The following is a 21,668-nucleotide window of genomic DNA, read 5'->3' on the forward strand; positions in this document are numbered from 1 at the left end:
CTTTCATCATATTATATTCAATTTGATTTAATATATATTAAGAGGTCGGAAGAGTCAAGGTTAGAGAAGCACAAGGAAGACCGGAGCGTACAGTGTGGGCCGACATGCGAACGAAGCCCAAGGTGAATAACGTGGTGAAACACAAAAAGGATATAGGGCCGGAAAAGGCGGGAAGTTCACACGTCAGTAAACGTCAAAAAGTAATTCTTTACGGAGAAAAAAAAGAAAAAGTATAGAAAAGGAGTGGAGGAGCATATCTGTGATGGGGCGGGTCACGCCAGGTAAAAAGCAGCGCAACTGACATACTGGCTATGCCAAAAGCTGTGCCTGGGCCCACTCAAGATTATCTTTTTCAATTTATTGCTTTAATAAAGAAAGAAAGCAAGAAAGAAAGGCGAGAAGGCAAAGACAATGGGACAAGGTTAGGTGGTTTCCGTGTACGACATGACTGTACGGCTCGCACGATAAAACAAACATCAACACCCTCCCTTGACGGTTATTTATTTTGTCTACTTTACTTTTTTATACATATAAGCGGGCGGGGTCGGTCCGTAGGGGTCCCAACTACTTATCCTACTCTCTAATCACCTCTAAACCTAACAAATACACGTAATTATATGTTTCACTTATTTTTATTGCCAAACCATAATTTTAGTTCTTAGGAACCTTAAAAATAATTTTATTTACATGTTTCGTCAAATTTTCACGCTAAAAAAGTTAAGGCATTAATTTTATGTATGTATACCCATAATATTTATGTCACATTGTAAATATATTACACCCAATAATTTGAATTTCAAGAAATTACAATGGTCAATGAAATATAACATGTTTTTCTTAAAATTTTTTATAAAAAATCTCATATTAGTAATATATTATCTATAATGCAAGGCTGCAATTTTCATTGCACCCATAACAATTGAAAAAATGTATAAAGAATATTACATTTTAAATTTGAAATTGAAAAAGATAGAAAAAGAAACACACAAGTAACATAAATACTTTTTAATGAAGATTTCTTTTATAATGTAAGGAAATGGAATCTTTGACTATCTAGAAGGTTCAAATTTAATTTTTGATCAGAAGTTTGGGATCATTGTCACTGCCAATTTGCAAAGCAAATAAACAAATGAATAATGTTTCTAATATTGTAAATTAAGTGGGGGAATGCAATCCTAACTAAAGACCATAAACTAAGTATTCACACATATTAAGCATAAATAAATGAAAAACACAAGTGGATATCATAAACAATGCATAAGAAAAAGAAAAAAAAAGAAAAAAAAAAGAAAAGGAAAGAACAGTTTCTCTATTGAAAAGTTGTGAGATTTAAAGTTGAAACCCCTCCGGTCCTTGATACAAGACTGAGCAATAAGTTTGGAAAGAAAGAGCAGACATCAAGTCCCACCAGCGGCAGCGTGGAGCAACCTCTCAAAGTGAGGGTTGGGGCTCCTTGTGCGCAATAAGCAAAAGTCTAGACTCTGTGTTTAGCTGAGTTACCATAATTTACATCCTCCCATATGCTTTGTCATGCCGGGGCATAAGGGGTTCTTGGGCTTGGGATTCAACCTTTTGGGAAGAAAGATTGAGCAATAAGTTGGAAATATAAAACTAAGCTCATCTAAGTTAAAAATGAAGGAAAAATTGAGAGAGAAGAAATTCAACCACATAGGATTTGAGCTTGGGACCAAATCAAAATAAAATGAGAGAAAAGCTTCAATTTATAATCAGGAGTCCCGTGTGACGAGGTAATGAGCCTCGTGACACCAAAATATTGCAACTATCGGAATTCAGTGTCTCACAGCTTGTCACGAGGTAACGGGGTGCGTGATAGAAAATTTTGGATATCTTGTCTTCATAAAAGTTGTATCCCTTCAATTTTTTTTTCCAATATCGCAAGAGTTACTTGATTTGGATATTCCTAGGCCGAGGTATGGTCCAAATACTAAGACGTCTTTGTGTTGTGTGATAATTACAACGCCTTGATCTTTTAATTTGCTCAACTTTTGCCTTGATTTTTTCAAATGACCAAGACTAGTGAAAACACCACTCTTAGGCTCCCTTGAAAGTGTTGCATCCATCTCCATAACTTCGTATTTTGCTCTCATTAACACCAAAATGCTCCAAAATCCTTCAATTCAACTCAAAGATGATGTATTATTATATTGTGCCTATTTGATCAAATGAATAAAATAAGGATCATATGAATAAAACATTATAAAAAAAACTGTTTGTACAGTAATTAAAAATATAAAGAAGAGTTGATTGTATTAATAATATGTTATAAAATGAATAATTAGAAGTTAATTTTAGGAGAAGAATATTGCAAAAGTATTATGTATAAAAAAGCTATCCATGAATTTCAAATCACGAGTTTTTTAATTTGACATATTATAAAATTACTACTAAATGTTTATAAGTTTTCAAAGATTATGAACCATTTAAAGATCTCATTTAGACATTTAATGTATCTTGCAATTAAAAAAAAAAAAAAAAAAAAGTAGTGTATAGTGCGTTATTATTCCTTGTGATGTCTATACTTAATGCATCACAAGTTCACATGCAACATAGGCATATATAAATGCTTTAATAAAATGGAGTAAGTTGAAATATAAAAATCATTGATTTATAATTCATTGTGATGTACTTGGCAGTTAATATTCCGTACCGTACAGGGGTAGTAGTATAATTGTGAGTAGTTTTGTGTGTATAAATACGGGCTTTTACTTGTTTCAGTTATCCGTACAATTAATAGAAAAACGAAAATTGTACCTGCCAAGTACACTTACTGTACGTCTCAACTCCTTCCTTGTATTTATATCACTTAACCCCACGCAACTTCTCCCTCCCTCCCTCCCTCCCTCCCTGTACTCTCTTCCTTCTTTCTACCTTTACCCTTTCTCTCTCTCTTTCAGCGATGAAGAAGTTGATTCGGAGGCTATCGCGCGTCGGAGATTCGTCGCAGTACAGTTTGCTCCGGTCGGAATCGCGGGCGCCGTCTCGTTCTCGGAGATTCGAGTCTTTCCGGACGATAAAGCTGAGATCCGGGTCGGTTGGAGTGCCGGAGGGGCACCTTCCGGTTTACGTGGGCGAGGAAATGGAGAGGTTTGTGGTGAGCGCGGAGCTTCTGAACCACCCCGTCTTCATCCACCTCCTCAATAAATCGGCGCAGGAATACGGTTACAAACAAGAAGGCGTGCTCCGCATCCCTTGCCACGTTCTCGTCTTCGAGCGTGTCCTCGAAGCCCTCCGCACCGGATGCCAATCCTGCGATCTTTTAGATTCCCTCTCCGAGGAGTTCCTGTAGTAATTCTTTTCTTTTCTTTTTCTTTTTTTTTTTTACCTCTTGGTTGGTAAATTTCGCTGTTGAACAGTGAGATTGAATAGCGGGTAGGTATTCAGAGCAGATCTTCGGAGTGGAGATCACGTTGTCGTTAATTTTCGTGAGTCTGTTGCTGTGTAAATATGAATCATAGAAGTGAAATGAAAGAGGGAAACAGGGGATCTTTCATACTTGATCTCTGTTTAGTGAGTATAGTATATATTTATGCACTCCAATTCTTTCTTCTCCGTGTTATACAATTCACAGTCTTGTAGTCAAAGCTCAGAAAATTTGGGAAATATTCGCACGCCCTTCTCAACAAAATATTACTCCGTATTCAACTTCCATACATTTGAAAACTTAATTGTATAGTCAAATTAAACCAACGTTGTCTGACTTGTCTCTGTGATTGCTCAAATTGCGTTGCGGTGACAAGTTTTGTCGGATCAGAGAATATTTGTTAGCTGGGATTCTTATGTTTGATGTGGTAGCCAGTAATTGGCAGCCAAAAAAAAAACAGTGGATTCTCGATCTAGTATGACAACATCCTCTATCTATATATCATTAACTCGTTTTCTTTCATAGTATTTTCGATCTAGCTAACTAGCTTAGTGGATTGTGGAAGGGTAGAAAAGTAAATTATTGTCCCCCCTCAATGTTCACCTAAACCAACATTGACATGTTTGGTCGCTCTTGATGTTCTTCCAACTAATACCATTAGGTAAGTCTTCAATTCGGTGAGTACTTTGACCTTATTGTTCAAGCCATATATTTGGGTGATTAGAAAAACCATAACCACTACATGAGTTTGTGGACTGGACAAACTCAATTCTTATGTAATAACATGCAAATCATACAGAATAAGTAAATCACACCCAAACTTTGTCTTTACTAGCAAATGTTAAACATGGAGTAGTATGGAAGGAATATATATTGATGCAAAATTCAAAGGCTACAATTACATTTTCGGCAGGCACTAAACTAGAATAAAGCAATGAAAGTTGTTGAATACCAACCGATATTCTTAACCCAACTCTCATTTCAGGTACGAAATAGAAATTCAAGTAGTTAATAATTGACAATTACATAATTACAGTATATTTAATTTCCATGAACTCATCAGTTGTTACAAAGTATTTATCTTCCAAGCAACGCCAAAAATATAGAAAGAAACAAACATAATATGCATTTACAATAATCTTTTAATTTGTAGCTCAGATTAGAAATCCCTCTCTCAATTTGGTTAAGAACAACAGTTATCATCATTTTTTCTTGAGTGCAATCAAACACATTTGACATTCCTATAAATATATATACATAATTGGATAAAGACTAGTGTTCTGTATCAATTTTGCACTCGTTTATTATTCTAACAAACTCACTAACAACTTGGTCCACAAGACCTGGCAATATTGTTCACGGCCCCCTGCTACTGTTTTAACATCCTTAGTCTGTTAGTCATTCACCCATTGTTGGGTTAATTAGGTTTCCGAAACTGAGCAAAGACTAGGCAAATTATTCTGTGGATCCGTGTCTATGGTATAACTATTGATAAAGACTACCTTTAGGCTCCATAACCAATTCGCTTAGCTTGGACCACAACCTACTAACTAACTCAAAGTGTTACGTTTAGGATCCGGGATCGAAATGTTTGGGCAATTGGGCTAGATCACGACAACTTATTTGGACTAGTCCAAATATTTATTAAAGTCAAATATGAATTGAATTACTAATTATTGTCCAAATCAATAATCATATTGAAAGAGAAGCGCATAATAAAAACTGTTGTTATGTCATAGACCCCGGTTCTACCTTACAAGGTGGATTAGGTCCATGTCTACTATTTTAGAACTCAATGTTCACAATTTTAGAACTTTATATTCACAATTACATAATTCTAAATTCAACAGTACAACACAAATTTTGAACCTATATAATAAAATTGTGAACATGGACTCGAGTCCACCTTGCAAGGTAGGTGACCCGAGTTTGTTAGTAATATTAGACTTCATAGCATAATTTGCCTAATAAAAATGGTATAAAAACTAAGTGGTGCACGGAACAAAGCCAACAGTGTGCGTGCATGAATGATGCAAATAGTTACCAAGTGCAAGGCATTGTGGGTTTCAAGGGTGGTTAGTTCATGATTCGTGCATGTTGGATCAACTTAATTACGGCATGCAGTTAAATCCTCCGTAAAATACATCGAACACTCGATGCGATCGACGGTTCTTGTGAAGGGCTCAAATATATATTTAACAACGTAAGACGACATTTGCGTCCTTGTGGCTTGAACACGAAAATATGCTGTTGACAGCTTCATTTCGTGTACGGAGACGAAAAAAGAATAAAGAAAGACAAAAAATGCATGAAGGTCCAGTCAGTCCAAAACGCCTTGATTAGCGCAGCAACTCACATGCTTGCTTGCTTTGCTACAACAAAATTATTTAATTCTTTTTTTATATATAAATTTTTTGTGTTTATCATTTCAATGATGGGACATCCTACCGTATATGTACTATAATTTTTTTGTAAATTTCTAGAGAGTTTAATTAAATATATTATATTTCTTTTAGAATCACACTAGTAGTCTCTACAAGGTTTTCTTAATTTGTTTTGCGTCATTAAAGAATTGCAACCATATCATGTTTGTGGCTAGACACCTATAGCAATAATAGAATTTTCTGAGGAATGAAAACACACCCTACACCCAAACACTTATTCTATGTGCTGGTCTGAATAATTAATAATGATTAACCAGGTTCTTGGACAACTTTAAAAGCTCATGTGACTCGCCAGTGGGGAATATCATTCATCACTACTGACCTGCTTTCATTTTATCATTCTTTTATTTTATAATTAATTTGGGATCAAATCAAATAATATAATATATGAATCCAAACTACGTAGTATATGTTATGCTCTTTTTTTTTTTTTTGGTTAATTTTGAGTTTTCAAGTGGGCCATTTCCGTTGGTTGCAAAGGCCCAACTTCCAAATTAATCATAATATCTAACTATGTGGTCCAATAGAGGGAGTTTGTACAATATTTCAGCCCAATTATTTCGGACATGTTGGTTGCACTTTAGGTAATGCTTGGTTAGGTTGTTCATAATTAACCGGATCAAATCAAGAAAAATAATATTTGTCTGACCAATTCATTTAAGGTTGTAGGCCTTTTGTTATTTTATTTTTGATTACGAGAAAATTCGCAATTGATATCTAAATATACAATTTGGAGTAAAGTTTGCCTTATATTCTTATAACTCTAGCCGACTAAGGATAAACCAGACTAAGTTACACATAACTGATCAATTACTCCCTTTGAAGGTGCGTTCTATGCGAAGCCTATTTAGGTTGTTACTTTATCTTTTATCATGTATTGACGTGGCTAACATTGATTTGATATTGTGGTTCTATCTATCTAATAACTCCATCAACATATAGTAACACGCAATTTGCAAGCAATCAATGCATCTAACCAACGTTTACCTGTGTAGAGAAAGAAAGAAAACGAAGGCTCTTAATAATCAATAGCATTAGGTTTGCATTCACTAGCTAGAACTGCCAAATTCGGATTACCATAATCAACTTAAATGCAATTCAAATTTAATGTTTTCAAATATATATCACACCATATACGTTACATTACATATTTTATGAATCAATACCGCTATATGTTATAATAACTATTTAAACCATTTAATTTACACGCAATAGCTATTGTCAGGATTGACTGAATTTGAACCTAATTCACGATATTAAAATATTTACCCTTCACATATTATATTAAGTTTGTATAATATAATTTAAAATCTAAATACTAACACAAATAAAAGTTATTAGTTCACCAACTTTTGAAAGGTTGAATTTCATGGTTGAGAACAACAAATGCACGATATCTTATTAATACAAAGACTTTTTCCATGAGTTGACTTTTTTTTTTTTTTTGAAAGAAAATGTAGCTATTCCATTAATTCATAACATAAAACGTTTCCATCAACGATCAATGAAATGGTAAATCATTCCTTACAATCAGACATAGAAACAACTTTTCTAACTATGCTATAGAAAACTTGAATCGCAGACTGTTTCATAACTAGGAAGCTATGTTCCTTCAAGGAGCTTAAAGCTTCATCAAAGATTTGGGTCTTCGTCATCATTCTTTTTTGCTCGCCCAGGATAAGATCAACACTTGCCGAAACCAAATTAAACGATTTATGCTAATGAAAATGAAAAGCCCGTGAAAGTAACGAGAGGAAAAATGCTCGTGAAAGTAACAAGAGAAAAAAACACAATAATAGAGAAAATAAAAAAAGTGGGTAAAGTCAAAGTAGGGTTGGGAGTTCAAGACTACCAACACAAACCCAATACCTACCTACTATTATTTTATTCAAAGGGAAAGAAAACGGAAGAAGAAGATCTGTGGCGGTGGTCGGAGGCGGACTGAACTGCAACGATGGTCGGAGCGAAAGCAAACGTAGAAGGTGACNTCGGAGCGAAAGCAAACGTAGAAGGTGACCAAAACCGCCGGCTCAAAGCTCCATTGGAGCTCCGGCCGGAGGCCGGCGGTGGAAGCCGAAGTTGACTTTAATTAGCAGTAAACTTTATACATATTTAATACTATTCATCAACGTAATACATTGGTAAATATTGTATTGTGGTACCAAAAACATGACTTCAATTTGGTTTTCTAAGAATTATAATTAATGAAAAATTGATGATATGACATTATGATCTGATGAGTCAAAAGATGGATGAATGGGGGTGGGTGGGTGAGTAAATATAAATGCATATATAGATGCATGGATAGATGAGCAGTAATTATAGTATGCCATGTTAGGTATGTATAATAAAAGTGTATTAAATGTCTTAGTTAATTACCACCTTGAAGAAGCTACCTTAGTTAGTCAAATGTAAGATATTATTACCACCACTAACTGCACTTCTTCGGTCTTCTCCACCTACATTTACTGCAATTTTTATCATTTATATGTAATTAATATCAATCACTAGTTTATAGATGACTGATAAATATTAAGATTTGCAACAATTGTCATTTGTAATATAGATGATCATAGTATAAGATTAAATTAATATATAAAACTCATGACGAGATCGGTCAAGTAAAATATAATCAATAAATAAATACTTTAAAATGTAAGAGTTTGTCATGATTCATGAGTTATTTGTTGGAATATAATACAAAATAAATAGGCCAAAAAAAAATGATTTTAGCTTCTCACCTAACACAATTGAAATATAAATAATGATTTGACTATTCACAAATTAAATGATCAAATTTCAACACCCCACATTAAACTGCCCAAATTCATAATAATTATTTAAGAGTTGGGGTATAATAGCAACTGAAATATAATACCGACCAAATCCACAATTATTTATAATATAAATTAACATAATTATTAATGGAGTATTTAATTAACAATTTAAAACAAAATTGGATATGTCACAACAGATTTGTGGAGAACAGGCCGGGTTGGCATGGTGAAGCAAATTGAATTAAATGGGATCATGTTCAAGTAGTCCATGAGCGGATGGTTATCGTATTGACTACTCCTAAGTTAGGGGAAAATCAATACCATAACTTAAAAGGTAGAAGTACAAGTGTGTCAAGTTATTAGTTATTACTATTGATTAGTCTCAAATAAAAGTTGAATTTAAGCGTTTGATCACACTCGACTCAAAAAATTCGTAAATATAATTATATTTTATGTATAATATTACATTTATATGCTATAAGCAGCATCCATAATTGAGATATAATATTTAATTTTGTTATAAAATACATATATAAGTTTTATGTAAAGGAATGAGGCAGCATGAGAGAATATATAATTTTTTAATGACGAGAAAAACAAGAGCCACTATTTGAATGTGTGTATTAAATTGTTTTGTGACCCAAATTGATAAAGGATTACAAAAATATATATTGATACGATGAAGATGGAGACGGGGGCATAAATTGTGTCATTATGGGTTTTGTTGACCGCTCATATTGGATAGGTAAATGCAGCCTGCCCATTTGCATGCTTCTCTTTCTGTCTCTCAGACAAGTACTGCCTTCAACGCCCATACATGACTGATCGAAGAGAATGAATTATCTCAGCCCAGCCCTTACTCCTATATATTAATTAATTTAGTCTGTCCAGTCAGTACTATATATCTATCTGATCTATGTATCATGCATCCTATTTTGACTCCCAATATATCTTAATATCATATTATATATAAATATAATAATAAGATTGAAATTGAATTCGAATCTACACAATTTATATATATTATTGTAGCATGCATATTAATTTACCAATTCAAGATGGACGTAGATAATATATGATGGAATAATGACGCGGATTAAAAAGATATGGGAAATTAAAGGGGTACGGTGGTAGTAGTGGCCTGGGATTGTTACGTTGGACAGAAATTACAAGTGGAGAAGTAATGATAATATTATTAGTAAGAAGGTAGGTATGGCAAATTAAAGAGGAGACCTAATAGCACAGAAAGGAGTTATTGAGAGAATTATTTATTGTATGTTAGGTATATATTAAATGGCCATAATTAGTTTCAGGAACGATCGGATCAATTATATTGTTGACAACATTTAGGTGTATACACTTTTCTTTCAATTATATATTAATTTTTATTTATTTATATATATCGTCTTCAATTTTATTTCGATCTGCAGCTAGCTAGCAGCACAGTTTTAAAGTCTTGAGTATTTTTCTTCAATTCCCATTATTTTTTTAATAAAAAAAACCCATTATTTCTCTTACGATGAAATGAATTGAATGGATACCAGTCAGAGTCTCAATTAATTTAAATGCCATTTTCAGTATTTATTGGCATCAGGTATCAGAAACTCTTTAATTTTCGCCGATAAAAGTTGTTTTCCTCATTAATACTTGTAGTTGCTGTACACGTTTCAAGCATTTATATTCAATTTGCATTAGTATGCTATTCTTGGGTTTTGGCCTTTTGGGCTCCATAATACTTAATTATTATTATTCATAAATTCAATAAAAAGGACTTTTGGGTGCAGCGGTGTAAACAAATTACCAATTCTATTCTATCAATGTCCAAATTCAGTCAAGCTCAAACGGTTGGAATGTATTATGTCCAATTACAATACTCTAATATTTAACTTCAATTTTAAGTTTACATTGTTAGTTGGCTCAACTTGATTATAATTATTAATACTATATATAGTTAGTAAAGTGATTGTTAAAGTTTGACAAATTAGAGAAGATGATGATATATTGATTATTTATTTGTTTTTGTGTATAGCAATGCGAATTTGACTTGGATCACATAGCAAATGTGTAGCTTACCAACTGCCCCAAACAACAAGGTTGGATTTCGATATTTTAAAACTTTAGAAAGTAAGAGTATATAAACGAATTGAATGGTTGAGAAGCAGTAGGTGGTATGCATTAAAAGTTGCATATAGTAAGATGATTAAACTTGATTCATAAATGGCATAGGTGACCAAAAGGCCAAAGGGAGAGAATTTATGACAAAAGATGCAACATACATCCATACATACATACATCTCCCACAAATTGAACTCATCCTGTCCATCTGCAGGATTACTGATTTACTGCAACTCTTTCATTCCTGGCATTGTGAGGAACACTCCCCACCCCCCACCCCGTAGGCTTTCTTTCAGATAAAAGTCACAAGAGATCAGATTCAGATCAACCACACAAAAGTAATGCAAATAATGCATCTTCTCAACCATCCACACGTGCAACACATTCCTTCCTAGATAATGTATATATGACTAAATCTAGTACTCTTATGTTTTTTTGCACAGGCAAGGGTATATACATGCATGTATGATTGACAGATTATGTATGTTGTTGTTAACAGAGCAACATATATTCTTCTTTACTTTGCTGCTGCCTGCAGAGTGCAGGGGCTATGAACACACAACCCCGAATGCCAAAACCGTTTCATGTCAACATTACATTATTAAACCATCAATTCTGCGAAAGCAACTGATACGGCTTGCCAAAACTCACCTGCCAACCATCAACGAACGTGTGGAACACTACACACATTGAGGACCTGAAATCTGTGGTAATTCCATTCCATTTTGAATGTCTCTCTTGGATAATTCTAAGAGCAGAACAGCAGTAAGTTTCAAATGTAACTAATTAATTAAAGCTAGAATGAATTGAAGATGATATCAAATCAAAGATGAAGAAATATCTCGGATAGAAGAAAGATCATTGATTTTGTCTGCCTTTCTAACAAAGCAGTTCAAATCTTTAAAACATCTATATACTGTTCTATTCACTTACAGACACTATATCTTCTATCTTTACAAAAAATCATAAGGATCAATGCCCCTGCCCACCCTCCTCCCGGCCTCCACAATCTTATTTTAATTTATATTGATATGTTGAGATCTATACGAGGCTTCTTGTCCAGCGTTGGTGATTGGACGACAGTGTTGCATCGGGGGCATCTTGGACTGTTCTTGGATATTAGAACATAGAGCAGACAGTTAGGGCAGCCAGCAGCAAATGAAGCAGAGGTATTCTCTTGATCAATCTCGCAATAATCCCTGATTGAAGAAGAAAGAGAGTTTGAAAGTGGGGACGATGAATTTGACAAGGACATTGATCGCTTCCTGCTGCTTGATTCTTTCTCCGCCCTCTCAAGTGCGGATTTTACTTTCTCAAGCGTGCATACGCTGTGCAGACTGGACGAGGAGGGTGGTGATGACGATGAAGGCACCAACTTCAAGTCTAAGTTGGCTTCATCAAATAGGTTCAATTGTAGCTTTGATGAGGGAGGAAAGTTGAGGTCTTGCAGCTTTCCAGCAGGGTGATTGTTTTGTTGTTTATTTTCCATTGTAGAAGCCGAAGAGTTTGTAGAATTGCATCTCTGAAGGTACACCTTTCCAGACTGATATCAAGAAAACATAACAATAACAATAATAATAAATATCAATACCAGAACCAAGTGTATGAACAAATATGATTTCAGAAACTAGAGCATGATTACCTAATTAACCACAGCATTAACTATGGTACTAAGAATAAAAAGGAGATATGATGAAAACTAACATTCAAGAACTAAAATATATATGGCTTCAGCAATCAGCCCTAAAGTAAGGGCCATCACCCAGCCTGTTTTGCAGTGGTGCCAAAATAGACATGGAAAATTAAAGCAGCCTATGTGTGGCACTGTACTTAGTAGGGATCCTGTCTTTTCCTAAAACAAGACAAATGATCCTAAGGCAATTATGGACACAAAGATAGCATGTGCAATTGCTATTTCTCCAATCAAAACCTTAAAATTCCAAACTGAAGCTAATTAACAGTACAGTCTGATATCAACACAAAACAATCATCATCTAGGATGCAGCATGTAAACGCATACCATTCATCCACACACTAATAAATCAAATCAAATCAAAATAAGCCGTGAAACATACAATAATCACAGAATTCAGCAAAAAATGAAGCATCAAGTTGGCACCTTTCATCTAATCATTCCAAAATTGAGAGCAAATAAAAGATGCATCGAAACATGAAAGAATTGAAGGCAGGTATACCTTCAAGTCGAGGCGCTTTTCCCATCCAGAAGGAACCTGCAAGTCAAGGTCCAATTCCTTGGAGTCAAGGGAGCAACAGCCACCAAGCAAGTCCCGTGTGATCGGGGCCGTTGGCTTGCCACCACCACCAGATTCATTCATATCCCGACCGCTGATTGTTCTGAACAGCGAGCTCACGTCAGCGGCCATTGAAAACAGAAAACACAGAGAGAAGGGAGAGACAGAGGAGTTGAAGAGTGCAAGGAGTAGAAAGATAAGAAGGCAATGGAGTCCGTTATATATAAACTAACCATAAATAATACGGAGTACATTATTACTATAATTTATAATAAATAATAATAATATAATATAATAAAGAGTTAGAGAGACGAAAATTAAGAATAAAAATAATAATGGAGAAATAAATAGCATTAACAGTAGTTGAAGATTTTAGAGAGGTATTTGGCGGGCCCGGTGAGAGGGGCCCGTCAGTAATGGCGGCATTAAATGCAATACGGGACAGCTGTGAGTTATTACATTTCAAATTTATTTTTAGGGATAATAAAAACTCCCATTTACGCCCTTTAGCTTCCTTAGATTAGATGCCTCATTAATGATTCTTATGACTTCTAACCTTCCCTATCTTTTTTTTTTTTTCTACATTTGAAATTTCCAACTTTTATATATATATATATATATATANTATATATATATATATATATATATATATATATATATATATATATATATATAATAATTGAGGTAGCAATTTGATTCTTGACTGTTGACCTCTTACTTAGTTTTTTTTTTTTTTTTTTATAGAAAAAAAAATATTTGGTTTTTAAGTTATTCTCTAGATATAAACATAATCTTTCAATTATTTTCATCTGTAGTTTTATCCCTCAACTTCTTTTGAAGTATCCATTTTGATCATGCTTTCTAATATTTTGTTAGGTTTTAATGAAAAATTAATTTTTAAAAGAATACTTAAAATAATCCCTTTTACTAAAACCAAATCTTAAAAAAAAAAAAAAAAAAAACTACATAAAATGTGATAGCTAGTACAATTAGCCATAAAAAGGGATAATTTCGTTAGGTAACTATTATAACGTATACTTTATTATATTATCAAATAATAATTTTACTTTTACTATTAAAAAAATCAGTCGTTTTCATTCATAATAACTACCATTCTTAATATATATTGCTACTCAACTATATTTTGACTATTCTACAAACTATCCAATTGTGTTATTATGTGCTTTAAATGTTTCATTAAACATGATTTGTTATCCACTTTCTCCTTTACTAATGCAGCAAATTGCATTATATTGCAAATCAATATATATAGTACCCCCAAGCTTTGCTTTTAGGCCCTCATATTTTGGAGTAACCCCAAACGACAACACTAAAATTTAATACTCGTATATATTTCTATTGTTTCTTCAAGAATAATTTCCTTTTTTTCTTTATTTTTGTTTATATCTTCCATACATAGATATGTGTTACAAAGGTAGTTAGGAAGTATAATATTTAATAATTGAGTACGTGTATATATATATATATATATATATATATATATATATATATATATATATATTGTACGTGTAGTTGCTAGGTGATATTGATATATTACAAAACATAATGGGATTTAAATGAATCAAGCTAATGTAGTAGGGACTATGCATGAATATATTGTAAAATTTTCAATTCCTAATTCCTAGTCACAAATGTTAGTTGTGGACTTTAAGGATCCTATGTTCTATACCCAAACCCCCCGAGATAGCTTAATTTATTTATTGTTATGAGCATTTCAATTTTTGTCTTTAATTTTAAGATTTTTTCCCCTTAAATAAAATCACACAAATTTATATCCAAGAACATAATAAGTCTCAACCAAGGTTATATTCTTGATTTATGTCTATCTTTTTGTATGCTAATAAATGTGCACATTTTACTTTAAATGTTGTACACTACAGATATCTATCATATCTTTTTCATATTCTTTGATTATCATTTTATTAAAATCATTATATAATTAATTTAATGGTTGATTATATTTTAATTAAATTTATATGAATGGTAAATCATATATGTGTATAAAATATATATTATTTGTGTATATATAATTCAAATTATAAATTGTAATTATTTATATTTATTAATATTTTAATATTGACATAAATTTCGTGCATCGCGCGTGCAAAATACTAGTTGTACTGTATTGCACATTGTCATAGTAATTTTTTTTTTTTATAAAATTTCCTCCTCTAGCAAATATTTAGCTAATTTCCTGAATCATAATTGTATTCATTCTTTATTTAGAGAAATACAGTTTTCAATACATGGCAATGTGCCAATTAATGTCAAATGGAGATTTCGTTATCTGATTATAAGGAGAACAATAAAAAAAAGTATTGGTTGGAATGAGGTAATTAGGAGATAAATGAATTATAATTAGAAAAAATTGTACTTTTCGTCTATAAGTTATAGGGTACTTGTAGTATTTGTCCTTAAGGCTGTGTTTGGAAAGTAGTATTTTCAGTGTTTGGATTTATTATGGAAAACTGCCTGTGTGTTTGGTTTATTTTTTGGAAATGGGTAGGAAAATGGGTAGAATTATATAATTAAACATTTTAATTATTTTATTTAAATATAAAAATTATAATAATATTAAAATATATTATTTATTTAAAATAAAATTTAAATTAAAAAAAAATTAATCTACGATTTCCGCCATAGACTATTCCAGAACACACGTACTGGTCTATGGCGGAAACCAAAGCAACGGCTCTGGTTTCCGCCATGGTTTCCCGCGGCAACCTGTTTCAGTCGGTTTCCGGCGGAAACCTGTCGGGCAGGTTTCAAGGGAAAAGGAAAAATAACCTAGAATGCAAGGGAAACAACGAATCAAGGATTAGAGACTATAAATTGACCTAGCCTTCAAGGGAATCAAGGCATCAACTTCTTCAAACAATCAATGTTCAACCGAGAAATCAATATTCAACATAGAAATCAAGAAGATGAGTTGTGAATAGACTAAGTACCTTTGTTGAGAATCTGCGAACGGCGGAGCAGGGCAGGAGGCGCGGACGGCAGAGTAGGGCAGGAAGCGCGGACGGCGGAGCAGGGCAGCAGGCGCAGACGGCGGAGGCTTCATCTTCGTCTTGGTGGAGTGGCGGGCAGCGGAAGTGAGAGAGTATTTTTTTTTTTTGTTTACAACCCTAATCCCTATTCCAGTATTTAAATTTATAAATTATTATTATTATTATTATTATTATTATTATTATTATTGTATATGGGCATATATGTCTATATACCAATTATTCCTTACAATCACAAATCCAACCAAACAATGGAATTAATATTCCTAGTAACTTCTTTTCCGCTAACCAAGCAATGAAATTCATCTTCCTAGTAACTATTATTCCATAGAATTTCATTTTTATTTCCCTTCAATATTTTTCGCAAACCAAACGGGTCCTTAGGGATGAAAAGTGAGCATGACCAACAATTAGGGACGAATTCTACAATTATCATATAACTTATGGATGAGAAGTGCAAATTTCCCCATTTTTTTGGTAAATCCACTAGTTCTTTCTCCATACGTTTAACGGTTCGGGTCCACCCGCGTTCGGTCTAGGAGGCACGATAGCTGGCCCAGGGAGGATCCTCACTTGTTGGAATCGAACCCGAGTTCTCCCGAAATTCTTCTGCACAAAGAGAGCTCACTTGTAAATTTCCCTTATAATTATTTGGGAAATGAATAAGGTGTGAATAAAGTATAAATTCAAATTTCATTGTTTAATTGGTCAGAATATAATTATTGAAAATTTAAATTATAGTGTTTGGTATATATACACGAATTGAAAGGGAGGAAATGATATAAAAATTAAAATATTGTTGTGTAATAATAATAAAGACTTATGCAGGGTTAACAAAACAAGGACAAAATTATCTACACATTACCCCCCCCCCCCCCCCCCCCNCCCCCCCCGGGTGTGAAATTTCTATTCATAAGGGTAGGAATTGATATTTCATGAAAAGAAAGAATTGCAATTTAGCAAAATTGCAACCCCACTAAACAAACAATGGAAGTTTACATGCTCAATAATTATATTAGACAAAATTACAATTCTATTGTACCAAATACGCAGTAAAAGATCCTTCTCGATCCACATGTATTCAATTGAGTTAATACCATATTTTATCATTGAATTTTCTTTTTCAAATTTAATAATCAATAAGATTATTCTTTGTTGGTTATAGGGGATGGCATTATGATTTTATTGATTTGCCAATGAAATTAGCAACATAAGATGATGAAAAACTTTTTTTTTTTTTTTTTTTTGTAAAATCATAAAAGACCATGTCAAAATAGAACCGGGATTAAATTTGAAGTTCTATCTTATTGTATTTAGCATTAATATTTTAAAAGAATAGCATAAAGAATATAATTAGCTGTACTAATATTTGGGCCTGGTGAAGGGTATTTGCCTTTTACAATTTTGTACATTTAATAACGGAACAACGTAGTGATTAGGTCATAATTTGTGCAAACGCATTAAAGTTACACATAAATGAATTTTGAATGACAATATTGTGGAGTAAATGAATTTTGAATGACAATAAATATCTTTTATTATTATGAAATAGTAAAATGCAGGCCGGCATGGTGCAATGTTCATATTTGGATTATGAAGATCTCTTTTTCCATATATTAATGCTCTCATTACTCACCCCCTTCGTCTTTTCTTTAATTTATTAATTTATTTTCATGACACTAATAATAAATGAATTTATGTACTACCTTTTTTGATATATTTTTTTTTGAATACTACTGACTCTATTACAATGCAGTATCTGTTCATAACTACTTTCTCAACCTATTGAAGCACAAGAGTCAATATTGCCTGCACTGAGGCTCGAACCCACCACCTCCCAAATAAAGGGAAGGGTTTGATACATCTAAATTGTGAATGTGTTTTTCCTACAATCCACTTTTGGTATTCTTTCTTCATTAATCCGTAATTTAATTTCTTACCATTCAAGAGGGATGGAATATTTGGTATATGTATAAATTGAATTTAAAACTGATATAATTCTCAAATCCGTAATTTACTTAGCGCGTTAATTGGTTTTAGTAGAAAATTATGTAAAAAAACAGTAATAACTATTACATGAATTTTTCTCACGGAACGTTTGATTGGAGGAATTACAATTTCATTTCTACCTAATTTTCACGTAATTTCGAATGCAAGTAAATTCTTTCATTTGGTCGAAGGAAATCACAAAATTAATAAATAGAAACCCATTCCATTCCATTCCTGATTTACTATTGCAGTATTGCCACTATTATGTTCATTGTCTACCTCAGTCCTCCTCTGCAAGTTTCCATCTTAGTTGGTCTACAACCGCACTGCCTAGGAGTAATAATTAGTTTTCAAAAAAAAAAGAAAAAAGAGAGTAATATTTAGTCATATACATGTACTTTTATAACTCGGTCAACAACATTATCTTAGGACTGCCAACCGAACACCAACCTCCCACGTAATCTAGTCGCACTTTGTTTATAATTAATACAAAGTTTCTTTTCAAAGTAGAAAAATAAAATTAGTGTTAATTTTATTTTTTTTATCATAGATTTAAGTGACAATTCATTTTTAGTCATCTTTTTTATTAAAACATTATCATTTAGTCTTAATATTATTGTGGTATGACAATTTTTAATTATATTTCAACAAAATCGTTGATTTTTATTAAATACAACGTACATTTCAATCTTTTTTTATATAGTGCTATATTTTTATATTTATTTAAAAAAAATCCATAACTGAATACCGAAATACCTTTGTATTTAACGATATTTAAATTATTTTGTTGATAAAAGATGAAAAAAATTTGTCATGCCACAAAATACTATGAACAAAAATTAATTTTTTAATTTAAAAAAAATAATTAAAGTGAATTGTCACTATATTAAATCTATGATAGAAACAGAATTAAATCATAAAATTATAACAATAACAAAAATCAAGGAGTAACTTTTATATATATATATATATATATATATATATATATATATATATATATATATATATATATATAACGCGTAACGGTCATTGAATTAAAAAGTTTTATTCAAACTAACGGGTAAAAAAGCGACACTGAGTCTTAAAGTGACTTATTCAATATGTTATCACTAATGTAACTTACATGTGACTTTTTTATGCTTATTTTGATCCATCTTATGTGTACAACTTTTTTTTAAAATCATTTTATAAATATGTGACTTTTTGTTTTTTTGTTTTCTTAGCAATATATATACACACACACACACAAAAACGCCAATAAAGTTAGCTCTTTAACAGAACTAAAATATGCCCGCCAAATTATTTGATGAAATTAATAGTTCAGATTATTTTAATTTTTTTTTCTATTTCACCTTATATTATAATATTTTCTTTCCTTTAAAATACTTTGTATTCCGTTAATATATACTTTAGTAACGGAATATTCCGTTAACGTAACTATTTATTATTCTTACCTTACTCATTGATTTATATAAGAAATATCTTAGGTTTGAATTTTATCCCAATCAGGACATAATTGTTGAACATATAATACGAATATGTTGTAAGGTATTAAAAATAGAATATAAAATTAATATGAACTTTGGTCAATTAATTTGTCTAACTAAATCCATAGTATTCAAAGTTAAGCATAAAAAATTACAAATAAGGAAACTTGAAAATCATGTTCTTGCATTTTTTTTGTTGTTGTTGGTTTAATTAATCTTCTTGAGACTATTTAGAACAAGGCAAAAACTTGTGTGAGACCGTCTCACCAAGAGACGGGTCGGGTCAAGATGCAAATGTAACACTTATATGCACAAATGTCATACTTATATGCTTAAATGTAATACTAATTAGGAATAAAATTTTTGTTACTTATAAGGGTAAATGTAATACTTTTAAGGGAAAATACAATACTTTTACATTTCGATTTAAAAGTGTTACATTTTTCCTCAAAAGTATTATATTTGCCCTTATAAGTAAGGGGCACTTGTCAACATTACTTATTATGAAATATGTATTACTTTTTCTCTTATAAGTAACAAAAATTGTATTATTGATTAGTGTTATATTTGAACATATAAGTATGACATTTGCATGGTGCTTTGACCCGACCCGACCCGTCTCACGGATAAGGATCCGTGAGACGGTCTCACACAAGTGTGACCCTTAGAACAATGCTATATCTTTCAATTATGCTTTTGCATTATTGGGAATGACTTAGGTCAGTATGATAATAATATTTGTCGTCTGTATTTTTATAATAGTACAATTGTACATTGCTTTATAAATATTGTACCATTATGTTTTTTATTAGAAAAAATTGTTCTTACATCATTGTCAGAGTTACGCGACCCAATTAAAAAGTTGTTGATAAGAAATACAACTACATATGGACTCTGAACGGTAGGACCATTGTCCAAAAAATTGACAATGTTGACACCCGACTCCAATTGAACAAGTATACACATCATCATTCTTATAATTTTACCAATGCATGAAAACTTTTAAAGAAATTTATAAGTTTATTTTTATTATATTATTATAACAAAACTAACACTGAAAAATATCAATAGGCGTTTGCAAGATCGATAGTGCATAATACAACTAGGATTTCAATCATATATATACAGAAGAAGACAAATTCACAGTTTTATACACCATAGTCTCATTGCATGACGTTGTCATCTATGCTACATTGCTACAACTAGTAATCAAATTGCACATGACACACAATCAATAACAAAGAATATGATACATACTGAAGATGAAGACAATGACAATGACAATACTACCAAAAAGAGAATTACGAAAACTCAGAGAAATTCAAATAAAAAAATTATTTATATAAACTATCGTTTTTAGACTAGATATTTATATTAACGTTTTTATAAAGTTGTAAACATTTATTTCGATTACAGTCATAATTAATCTCTCTCATATTATCTTAAATTACCTATTTAAATAAACAAATTTAACATTCAATTACCTATGCATAAACATCTCTACTTATTTAAAAATAAACAGTAAGCATTATCCATGTCAAGCATTAACTAGTAAATATTACTCCGTATAAGATTTGAAACAACAGTATTTCTTGATTATATTTGGCTGGAGCGTATCGTTGGATTTTATAAAAATGTTGTAAATATTATTAAAAAAGAAAAAAGAAAAAAGAACAAGTTGAGTGGGGAAGGAAGGATAAATCATAATTCTCGTACGTAGCTAGCGCTGTCTGTATTAATGAAGAAATAAATGTAGGAAGGGTACAAAAAGTAAGAGGTGGGCAATATAGAAGTGAAATATGGCGAGACTTTGAAAGAGAAGGAGGAGGAAGAGGCATTTATGAGGCGGGGCGCTTTCATTTCGCATTTATTGCCTTTCCCACTTTTATTTATGGTTTCCCTCTCTCCAAGAATATAATAATATTACTCCTTTCATATCTTAATGTATTTTAATCATGGATTGGATGAATATCTTCTATACTCAATGCTACATTTATTGCTACCTCCTCTTATTTCCTCAATCCCATCTTACTTTTATTATTACTATTCACTCCGTATAACATTTAACGGTGCATGCATCATATACATACTTTTTATATTTTCATATATATGGGATGGAAATAGTGGTTGCTACCAACTTTCCATTGACCTTTCATTGCCATTTTTTTTTTTAAATTTAGTCTTTTACTATTCCCT

General features: G+C 32.0%; 2 protein-coding genes across 2 annotated transcripts; one reads left to right on the forward strand and one right to left on the reverse strand.

The window, feature by feature from the left end:
• The first annotated feature begins 2,859 nt into the window (after positions 1–2,859).
• Positions 2,860–3,582, forward strand: LOC116019139 (auxin-responsive protein SAUR71-like). The gene has a single exon (XM_031259257.1). It carries the CDS (start codon positions 2,918–2,920, stop codon positions 3,305–3,307), a length of 390 nt encoding a protein of 129 aa, XP_031115117.1. The 5' UTR covers positions 2,860–2,917; the 3' UTR covers positions 3,308–3,582.
• Positions 3,583–11,520: 7,938 nt separating this feature from the next.
• Positions 11,521–13,168, reverse strand: LOC116019137. Its single transcript, XM_031259255.1, has 2 exons — positions 12,914–13,168; positions 11,521–12,261 (listed from the first exon to the last, which is right to left on the reverse strand). Exons 1-2 carry the CDS (start codon positions 13,100–13,102, stop codon positions 11,740–11,742), a joined length of 711 nt encoding a protein of 236 aa, XP_031115115.1. The 5' UTR covers positions 13,103–13,168; the 3' UTR covers positions 11,521–11,739.
• Between the last annotated feature and the right edge of the window lie 8,500 nt (positions 13,169–21,668).

This window comes from Ipomoea triloba, chromosome 5 (assembly GCF_003576645.1).
Source record: "Ipomoea triloba cultivar NCNSP0323 chromosome 5, ASM357664v1".
Lineage (NCBI taxonomy): Eukaryota > Viridiplantae > Streptophyta > Magnoliopsida > Solanales > Convolvulaceae > Ipomoea > Ipomoea triloba.

What these genes read in the sequence shown, in the direction of transcription:
- LOC116019139 (XM_031259257.1), top strand. Translation starts at nt 2,918, where the DNA reads ATGAAGAAGTTGATTCGGAGGCTATCGCGCGTCGGAGATTCGTCGCAG.
- LOC116019137 (XM_031259255.1), bottom strand. Translation starts at nt 13,102, where the DNA reads ATGGCCGCTGACGTGAGCTCGCTGTTCAGAACAATCAGCGGTCGGGAT. An exon ending in AAAAGCGCCTCGACTTGAAG is followed by an intron (nt 12,262 to 12,913) that starts GTATACCTGCCT and finishes TCTTGATATCAG; the next exon opens with TCTGGAAAGGTGTACCTTCA.